At 42.2% G+C, this 10849-nt stretch overlaps 1 protein-coding gene and 1 pseudogene across 1 annotated transcript in view; one reads left to right on the top strand and one right to left on the bottom strand.

Moving 5' to 3' along the window:
* Positions 1 to 2190: 2190 nt before the first annotated feature.
* Positions 2191 to 3154, bottom strand: LOC116463816 (26S proteasome non-ATPase regulatory subunit 7-like; annotated as a pseudogene).
* A 2039-nt stretch (positions 3155 to 5193) lies between these two features.
* The window catches only part of LOC131382575 (centrosomal protein of 112 kDa-like), a 69205-nt gene continuing 63549 nt past the window's right edge, over positions 5194 to 10849 (top strand). Inside the window, exons 1-2 of the mRNA XM_058434863.1 lie at positions 5194 to 5200; positions 6641 to 7090. Coding sequence (XP_058290846.1) covers positions 5194 to 5200; positions 6641 to 7090 — 457 coding nt within the window. The remainder of the gene's footprint in view (positions 5201 to 6640; positions 7091 to 10849) is intronic.

Below are 10849 nucleotides of genomic sequence, written 5' to 3'. Positions count from 1 at the left end.
GTGTGTGTGTCTGCGCATGCACGTGCACATGATAATTAGTTCTTTGTGTGCTATTGCTGCCTCCTAGTGGCATCTATTTCTTTCCAAAGTGCTGGCAAAACAGTTGGGAAAGAAAAGAAGCCCTCATATTGAAGTCTCCTGTGTCAGGCACTGGGTACATTTTTTCTGTATATCTCACTTCTGTTAATTCAATCTCCCCAATCATCCCATAAGGAAAATAAATAAACTGAAGCTCAGGAAGATTATGTGACTTAGTTTACCCAGGTCACAAAGCTAATAAGTGACAGAACCAGATATCCAAACTTCAGAATGATATCTTTCGTACCATTTTTATACTGCTAGTTAAGCTACAATTTTTCCCAGTGGCTTCTTGGAAATATTTGCATTCTAAAGTTGGCGTTTTACAGCCTACTCCTGAAACAAGTTGGTAGAAAAGATTGTTGTATATGCAAGGCTAGGAAATATCCTAGGTTGCTAGTTTTTATGGATACTGGCTAGGGCATTATGGCAATATGTATATCACTGAAGGGAAGGGAGAAAGAGTAGCCAGTTTATCTCTGTTAATATCCTATAGCATGAATTGCCCCAAGAGGCTAAGATAGAATAAGCAGCAGAAGGAGGAATGAAATGTTGAATATTGCTTAGTTCTAGCATAAGGAAGAAATCCAAAGTCACTATGTTAAAGGCAGTGACTCTTTTCTTAGTAGTGAAGAAAAGAAAATATGCCTCGTCATTCTTAGTTTCTGCAATCTTTATGCTGTATTTATTTATTTATTTAACTAAAAAAATAGAGACAGGGTCTCGCTGTGTTGCCTAGGCTGGTCTGAAACTCCTGGGCTCAAGTAATCTGCCTGCCTCGGCCTCCCACCGTGTTGGATTACAGGCCTGAGCTGCTGCGCCCGGCCCATAATGCGTTCATTTGTAGTATAATCTATACTTCTGTGGTCTGTAAATAGAAAGTTCTGCATTACTTACCATTAAATTTAAGGAATTTACCAGGTACAGGATTGTTTTCATATTTGTCTCTAATGTGTTTATGTAATAATTACAATTCTTGGTATTTACAAATTGTTTTCCATCTAGATAGCTAAAAGTCATTTACATTTTTCACTCTAATGATACAGAGTATCTTAATAATGCAAAATGGTGAATCATGGAAATTTGATTGCTTTGAATGTTAGCTTATGCATATTGCTAATTTTGAAACAACAAATTAAAAATATGGAAGATACTTATCTAATATATCTATATAACTATATAAAAAATTCCACAAAAATAGATAAAGGACAAAAGAGATACTTTGCAGAAGAATAAAAGACTAATAGAGATATTTAAATATTCCAACTTCTCTAATAGTGAAAAATGCAAAGTAAAAAGAGATGCTTTTTTTTTTCTTTTTTTTACATACGATTAGCACAGATCTGAAAAACCATTAATGTGAGACAGTCATTTGCACAGACCATTGAGTGAAGTTGCAGATTTGCAAAATACTTCCAGTGAGCGATTTGGCGGTACTGATCAAAAGCCTTAATGCTTTTATAATGCCCATAAGAATATCTTTTATGGAGAGAGCTAAAATTTCAACTAAGATGTATATATTCAAAGGCATTTATTGCAACATTATTTATAAGGGCAAAAATTGGTAACCACAGGAGAGTAATTAAGAAAATTGTCATATCCACATGATGATATAATAAGTAGATATTAAAAATAATAATATAGATATAAAAATTTGAGTATATACAAATGTGAATAGTAGTTATTACTTAATGGCAGGATTACACATAATTTTTTTTCTCCTTTAAACTTTCCAGTATTTTTCAATTTCCTTATAAGGGAAATGAAACTTTGAAACCATGAAAACTTTTTATTTTTATTATTTTATTTTATTTATTTATCTTTTTGAGACAGAGTTTCGCTCTTGTTGCCCAGGCTGGAGTGCAGTGGTGTGATCTTGGCTCACTTCAACCTCCACCTCCCAGGTTCAAGCGATTCTCCTGCCTCAGCCTCCTGGGTAGCTGGATTACAGGCATGTGCCACCATGCCCAGCGAATTTTGTATTTTTAGTAGAGATGGGGTTTCTCCATGTTGGTCAGGCTGGTCTTGAACTCCCGACCTTGGGTCATCCCCTCTCTTCGGCTTCCCAAACTGTTGGGATTACAGGCATAAAGAAGCTATTTAATACACGTTTTACTTTTTCTCCTCTTTCTTTACATCACTCTTTTCCTTAACTTTATCTTTCCCCTTGTCAGCTTTTCTATCTTTTCGCTCTCTTCTTTCTCCTGCCCTTCTTTCTTGTCTCCATCCTGGTTGGCAATCTTGTTGTTGTTGAGGTTGTGCAGGGTGACCACAGAATGGATCAGTGAGGCCAAGTACACTACCACCATCTGGTCGTTGGTCCTCGGGTAAAAAGCTTTAACAGGCTCCTGCAGGCTGATGTCTGGCAGAAGGTTGAAGACGTCCTGCAGCTCGCAGATGATCTGATGGTTGATGGGCAGCTTGCCTGTGGCTACTTTTTCCAGGTAGCTCCTGATATCCAGAAGCTTGGAGTTCAGTCCCTTCAAACCATGGACCTGGTTTGTGATCTGCTGGGACAGAGTGCCCACCGTTGTGTCTTTGATGTCTCATAACAAGTGTTTAACTTCAACTTCCTCAGCTTACTCTGCTCCAGTTTCACTGGTCACGTGTTCAAATGTTTTCAAGGTTGGAGTTCCATCATCATGGACTTCTTCCACTGAAATGTACGCTTCTGTGGGCAGCCCTAGGTCCTTTGGATTCACGTCAATAATGATCAATACTGAGTTACGATAGTATCTTTTCATGAGTTCATTGATGGTAATGTCATTCTTGTGTATATTCTGGCCTGTGTGGTACCAGCCAACTATTCTTTTTCTGGCATTGACTTTCTTAAACATTCCACACATGTTTTCCAAATAATCATGATCTAAAAACCACACAGAATTGTCTTTGTCATCTTCATCAAAAGGAACTGCAGAACTGTTCGATACATCAATTGCTTTCTTTTGTCATGACCCCCAAAACACACCAACAATGCGCTTCTGGTTTCCAACCTTGCCGATTCGGTTGAAATGATCCACCACGCTGAGCAGCACCGGGGGTGGCCCACCACCTTCTGTACTGCCAGCTCTGGCATCGAGACACACCTTGCCCAGGCCTGGCTCCCTGCGACCTGCAAACACTGGCAGCGGTAGTGATTTCCCTGGGGCTCCATCAGGCCTGGCTCTTCTTCTTCCCTCAGGTTTACATTTGACTTTGCAAAACAAAAAACCCAAGTAACAGTGGCTTAAACAAAGGTAATCTCTAGGTCTCCTACTATAGTTACCTTAATTTTATGGAGCAAGAGTTTAAATTACACAGATTGGCCAGGCACGGTAGCTCACGCCTGTAATCCCAGCACTTTGGGAGGCCAAGGAGGGCAGATCACCTGAGGTCGGGAGTTTGAGACCAGCCCGACCAACATGGAGAAACCCTGTCTCTACTAAAAATACAAAAAATTATTTGGGTGTGGTGGCACATGCCTGTAATTCCAGCTACTGGGGAGGCTGAGGTAGGAGAATCGCTTGAAGCTGGGAGGCGGAGTTTGCAGTAAGCATGCCACTGCACACCAGCCTAGGCAACAAGAGCAAAACTCTGTCTCAAAAAAAAAAAAAAAAATGTATACAGATCATCAGATTTAATCCTTCAAGATGCAGGTTAGTTCAAATTACAGATGAATAATTATCTTTCTAATTAATAAAAGCTCACATTTTCATATTTTTTTGTAGAGAATTGAATTCACATTGTTCAATGTCATCTAGACTAATTCTTAAGTTTATATTTTGAAAATAAGCAGATCCCTTTCAACGTGGGAAGTATAGCACAATTATCTTCCCACAGAGGAAAGAAAATTTTTTTAGGGTCCTCTTTATACTACCATTATCAACAATGTCACCATTTGATTTTTAAAAATTGAGATGTCATTCGTTTTTGAAACAAACCTACTTTCATTTAAGTCATTTGTAGCTGTTAGGAAACAATATTTTCAATAGAAATAGTGTTTCAATGTCACTCTCTTTTTATCAAAGATAAAACAAGGTTCTGTATATATTTTCCTATACTGACTTTATAATCGCAGCACAGTGTTTTCTTTATTTCCTCTCTATCCCAAAACATGATTTATATACCTTTTTTTTCTTTTGAGACAGACTCTAATTTTTTGTTTGTATTTTTAGTAGAGACGGGGTTTCACCATGTTAGCCAGGAGGGTCTCGATCTCCTGACCTCGTGATCCACCCGCCTCGGCCTCCCAAACTGCTAGGATACAGGTGTGAGCCACCACGCCTGGCCGACTAGAGAATATTTATCTGGCTTCATCCTTGAGGTTCCTGAATAGGCTCTGAGTTCAGCAATTTCTTCCCAAATATTTGTAGAGGTCCCCAGGGTGAGTCACATGGGTGCTCTGTATATGATGGAACTACCCTATCATGGTGCTCTGTCTCTGACTGAACTACTTGGGAGGCTGAGGTCGGAGGATTGCTTGAGCTCAGGAGTTGGAGGCTGTAGTGAGCTATGATTATGCCACTGCACTCCAGCCTAGGTGACAGAGCCAGGCTCTGCCTCTAAAAAAAGAAAAAAGAAAATTCCCAAAGGAAGTTGTTCACACTGTAGGATTAGGAATCACTCTCTTACACAAAGAGGAAGATGCTACATGAAGGGCAACTCATGGCCAATACTTTGTTTCATGCATCATATCATCACTTTCCCCTTCAATTTTGCATATTGCCATTGAACCAGGTCTCTTTAGGATGACTTACTTTTTCTTTTTTTTTTTCGAGATAGAGTCTCGCTCTGTCACCCAGGCTAGAGTGCAGTGGCATGATCTTGGCTCACTGCAACCTCCGCCTCCTGGGTTCAAGCGATTCTCCTGCCTCAGCCTCTTAAGTAGCTGGGACCACAGGCGTCCCACCACCACGCCTGCTAATTTTTGTATTTTTAATAGAGACGGGGTTTCACCATATTGGCCAGGCTGGTCTTGAACTCCTGACCTCATGATCCACCTGCCTCAGCCTTCCAAAGTGCTGGGATTACAGGCATGAGCCACCGTGCGCAGCCAGGATTACTTACTTTCTAGGAGGTTCCTTGGTTCTCAGGTAAGGAGTTTCCAAGTGAAACTTGCCTACTAGTCATCTAAACATGACATGTAGGCTTGAGTTCTAAGGTGAACACAGCTCAGGCTCAAGCTGGTATCTCTTTCATGTTATATACACATAACAAATAATAAAACTCTATATGCATATCTTAATATTTTTATTTGCATGTGTGTATATGAATGAAAAATATATAAATGAAAATGATATATATAAATGCAAAAAGTGACAATCAGCTTGTTCTTAAAAGTGGGAAGGGAGATCTACTCATCTTATTTTCACCTAAGCAGAGGAAATATTTAAAGACATTTTCATTTTCAGTTATATTTTTCTGCTATAGTTATTTCCTCTGAGATGAGCTTGAGCTTGTTACATTTTTTCTTTGATTTATCTTCTATTTATCTTCTATTTTTCTTTTCATATTCATTTAGACACCATTTGTCAAATTCATTTCATATCTTTCAGCAATGCAGTTTATGATTCTAAAAATTGCATATATGTATTATGCACAACATTGTGAAATGACTAAATCAAGCTAATTAACAAGTGTTGCTTCACATATTTATCAATTTTGTGATGAGAACACTTAGGATATACTCTTTTAGCAATTTTCAAGAACACAGTACATTACCATTTACTATGGTCACACCACGTTGTACAATAGATCTCTTAGACTTATTCCTCCCATCTAACTTAAATTTTGTTTCCTTTGACTAATATCCTCCTCCTCCTGAGGCTGGAGTAGGGTGGTTTATCTTTCTTTCTTTCTTTTTTTTTTTTTTTTTGTAATAATGATCGGGATTTTACTGCATTGTCTAGGTAGAGTGCAGTGGCACAATCTCGGCTCACTGCAACCTCTGCTTTCCGGGTTCAAGCAATTCTCCTGCCTCAGCCTCCCGAGTAACTGGAATTACAGGTGTGTGCCACCACGCCTGGCTAACTTTGTATTTTTAGGAGAGACAGGGTTTCACCGAGTTAGCCCGGATGGTCTCGATCTCCTGACCTCCTGATCCACCCGCCTTGGCCTCCCAAAGTACTGGGATTACAGACGTGAGCCACCGGGGCAGGTCAGTTTATCTATCTTGAATGTATTAACTGACTGGTTAAATTCCTGCAATTGCATGCTTGATTTTGCATCCTTGATTCTCAGTACTAATGATCCGGATTATAGATCATTGCCTAGTTATAAACATGTTCAAGTATGCTTTTGAAAACTAAACATTCTTAAAAGCATTCTGTACCCTTTATTTTCCTTAGCATGATTTGTCTTTGACACAAGGAAGAGCTGTTGGTGTTTACTTCCAGTGGAATAGGTTTTAAAAAGAACCTTTTAAATAATTTGACTTGGGTTTTGATATATCAGAGAGTGAGGAAATTTTCACTTGAGACTCATTCAACTCTGATGTCTGTCCACATAGCGGATCACCCCTTCTGTGAACATCCTCCAGCCGCCCCATTTTCTGTGCCCCTATTCTTTCGCCACGGCCCCTAAGGTGATCATAAGCGACTCAGCGTGGGATGCGGGAGGGCAGCAGCATTCAAACTGCTGTCAGGTTATCCCGGAAGCTTCGACCGGGGACCCGCCAAGTGCCCCGCAAGCTGGGATGCGAGTCTGGCGGCTGCTAGGCCAGCAGGAGCGTCGCCATGGCAACGGGGCGGCGCGGACGCCGCCGCCTGTGGGCGGAGAAATGCCAGCGCGGAAGTCTCCGCCCCCAGCCTGGGGCACCGGTGGTCGCAGCCGCCGGGAACGTCGCCATGGCAACCGCACCGCAGGCTGCGGGGGTGGAGTAGGGGGCGGGGAAATGCGAGCGCGAAAGTCCCCGCCCCCGGGCTGTTGGGCGGCGGCGACCCAGCGGCCCGCAAGGATTTGAAACCGTTTGGCAGGGGCGGCGGCGGCGTTGGCGGCAGCAGCCGAGCGGAAAGCTTGCGTGTGGTGGTGCCAGGTTCTCATTTTTTTTTCCGAATTTCCTTCCCCCGCCCCTCCCACCGGGTTCTTGAGTGTAATTTTGCGCTGGTGGCTGCCGCCCCGCCCTTGCGGGCCCATTCGGGAAGGGGCGTCGCCCTCAGGCCCTGGGCCCGTTCTCCGGGCCTGGGGGGCGTGCGCCCCGGGAGTCCCGGCGCTGCCCGCTGTGGTGTCCCCGGCAGGCAGAGCGCGATCCAGGCCGGGACGGCTTGGGAAAGTTCTAAGTAAAGTTTGATCAGCCGGTTTGATCGGTCTGACGTGGTCCAGGAGTCTGACCCAAGGGTTTGCGACTGGGAGAGGAATCTGTGTCCTGGATAAGGTAGGAGCGCGGCCTGGGCCTGGGCCTCGGCGGGCTGAGGAAGGGACTGCCAGGAAGGGCACCGCTGGAGTTTTCAATTCCGTCGCAGAAAAGAGTCTCAGAACAATCAGCTGGATTTGCGGGGACAGAACCAGGGCGCTGGTTGGTTTGCAGAAAGTCATAGGCCTCTTGGAGAGGCCCTAGCCCAGCACCGCCGCATGTAGGATACTACCCTGTGTTTCTGAGTTAATTATTTTTAAGTGTTCAAGAGAACGACATAAGTAAATGTGAACAGCTTTTCTGATCATTGCACGGCTATTTTTATTTGTCTTTAATATTTTAAGATGTCAAAATAAGATAGAAAAGGCACATTAAATTCCATGAGCCTCTCCACAGTGGTCAGGCTGCAGCTTAGTGGAATGCATGGTATTAATAATTTGTGCAGTGTTCAGGCCCAGCTGTCACTGTCCCCTAAGAACCTAGGACAGTGATTTCACCTCACTTAAGCCTCAGCTTCTTCCTCTGTGAAATGACCATGGAAATGGTGCGGAAATTATAGGGCCGGGCCAGAAAATAAACTGAGATTTGTTTGTAAAGCACACACTGAGCTACGGGTAGGGTCAGGGAAGACTCCTGTTAAAACATCCACACGTGTAAGCCAGAGAAAACGTGCACCTGTAATCCTTTTTAATTTGGCGACATTTCCAGTTTTCTTTAATGACCCACAATATACTTAAAATATGATTTGATTGAACAAAATAGATTTTACGCAACTTCCAAGAACGTTTGTTTTGTTTGGCAAGGAGTGTGATATGAATGAAGTGTATTCTTTGCTTGGCAGTTGTGACTCCTTTTTTTCCCAGACCTTTTAATACTCGTGGCTTGGTTATGTTTGCTGACTCTAGGGTAGGTAAGCCCATTTTGTAGCTGTCCAAAAAGAAGTTTAAAAAAAAACAACATGGGTGAGTTTAATAAAAGACATGATCCAAATATAGATTGTAGCTATAAGCAAGAGTCACCCAATTTACTTTTTTACCTTTGAAATTATTTATTTTTTTGACACAGTCTTGCTCTGTGGCCCAGGCTGGAGTGCAGTGATGCGATCTCAGCTCACTGCAACGTCCGTCACCTGGGTTACCTTTGAAATAATTTATATAACTAATAGGCACACTATAATTACTGTAAGCCTAAGCCAAAGATGTTACTTTACCTATTTTTCAATTCTAGTAATTTAAATTTTCGATTCTGATAAATGGTATGAAACTTTTGATAAGTTGGAACTGAGATACAATTTGTCAATATGATGTAATTTGTTTTAAAATTATTTATTTTTCATTTTCAATTTTTTTTTTTTTTTTTGAGACGGAGCTTTGCTCTTGTCACCCAGGCTGGAGTGCAGTGGTGTGATTTCAGCTCACTACAACCTTTGCCTCCCAGGTTCAAGCGATTCTCCTGCCTCAGCCTCCTGAGTAGCTGGGATTACAGGTGCCTGCCACCATGCCTGGCTAATTTTTGTATTTTTAATTGGCTAGGCTTGTCTCGAACTCCCGACCTCAGGTGACCCTCCCGCCTCGGCCTCCCAGAGTGCTGGGATTACAGGTGTGAGCCACTGCACCCGGCCCATTTTCAGTTTTTTTGAGACAGGGTCTCACTTTATTGCTCAGGCTGGAGTGCAGTGGCGTGATCTTGGCTCATTGCAGCCTTGACCTCTTGGGCTCAAGTGATCCTCCCACCTCAGCCTCCCAAGTAGCTGGGACTACAGATGCATGCCACCATGCCTGGCTAATTTTTGTATTTTTTGTAGCGACAGGGTCTCACTATGTTGCTCAGGCTAGTCTTGAACTCCTGGGCTCAAATGATCCACTCACCTTGGCCTCCCAAAGTGTTTGGATTACAGGCGTGAGCCACCACACCTGGCCAATAAGATGTAATTTGTGTAGCAATAAATCCTTGAAGGTTTGAAATGTTAGTTTTTTTGTTTCTTTTTCTGTTTCTTTATTTTTTTGGAGAAAAATTAAGGGATAAGAAGAAGCAGATTTTTAGTTTTTACCAAATGTTACTTTGATTCTTGTTTTTTTTTGAAATGTATACTTCAATATTGCATGTCAATATAGCAATTCCAATTGCCTTTCTACTTTTCAAATTTTTTTTTTTTTTTTTTTTTTGAGACAGAGTTTTGCTGTGTCACACAGGTTGGAGTGCAGTGGCACCATCTCGGCTCACTGCAAACTCCACCTCCCGGGTTCAAGCGATTCTCCTGCCTCAGCCTCCCTAGTAGCTGGGAATACAGGCGTGTGTCACTTTGCCCAACTAATTTTTTTGGTATTTTTAGTAGAGACGGGGTTTCACCATGTTGGCCAGGCTGGTCTTGAACTCCTGACCTCAAGTTATCCGCCTGCCTCAGCTTCCCAAAGTGCTGGGATTACAGGCGTGAGCCACCGTGCCCGGCCTTCAAAATACTTTTTAATTAGTTGGAGATATTGCTCACTTATATGTAAATTGTCAGTATAATGGATCTGAGAGCTAGAGGTTTCAGAATGTTAATCTGAGCTTTGTGCTTGATTTCATGATTTTGAGTTAGTCATTTAATGGTTGAATTTTAGTTTCCTCTAATGTTAAACACTACCATTTCCTGCCCATGTCAAAGGATTTATTGAGAATTAGTGATTATGAGGAATCTTTTTTATTTAGCTTTAGCTATAGATGTTCTCAGGCAAATGTTTGAGTACATGGGCAGTATATAGTCTTTAGGCCCCGGAGTACATCTAGGCCAGAGCTGTGCTTTAAAACTCTGGGTTTATGAGTTTCCATTGGTTTTGTTCATCCATTTGAATTGTTGCTTTTCAACATTATGATCTCACATCCAGCACTGGTATCATAGCCTTCTGTTATCAAGTGCATAACTGATGGAATATATTGTATACATGTAAAACAAAACCAACCGACCAAACAAAAAATGATGAGTACCAGGTAATAAGCTAGGTACTTACTAAGATGTGTAAATCATGGTCCCTGCCTTCTAGGAGCTTCTCACAGATAATGGAAGATGTATGCATAATAATACACAGATGTGTAAAAAAACATGCTGTACACAGATGTGAACAGTTTACACTGAGAACAGAGCAACAGCCAGTCTAGGGCAAGGGAGGGGGGGCCAGCTTCACTCAGGTGACATTTGAGCTGCATTTACCTGACTCCAGGTGGAGGGAATAGCCTATGAAATTGCAAAGGGGGTGGGATCAGATAAGTCCTCGCAGGGTTTGACCATAGTGAGGAGTTCATTGTGGCAAGAGGGAAGTGGGCATTGGTGGGTTGGTGTAGTTAGGCAAAGAGTGTGTGTGTGTGTGTGTGTGTGTGTGTGTGTTTGTGTGTGTGGTGTGAGAGACAGGCCTAAATGTAAAGGTACTTGTATGCCTAACTTTGGGTTTGGATAGTATTCTG

Source organism: Hylobates moloch, unplaced genomic scaffold, assembly GCF_009828535.3.
Source record: "Hylobates moloch isolate HMO894 unplaced genomic scaffold, HMol_V3 SCAFFOLD_69, whole genome shotgun sequence".
NCBI lineage: Eukaryota > Metazoa > Chordata > Mammalia > Primates > Hylobatidae > Hylobates > Hylobates moloch.
The sequence above is the reverse complement of the archived record's forward strand: the minus strand, read 5'-3'. Positions and strand labels throughout refer to the sequence as shown.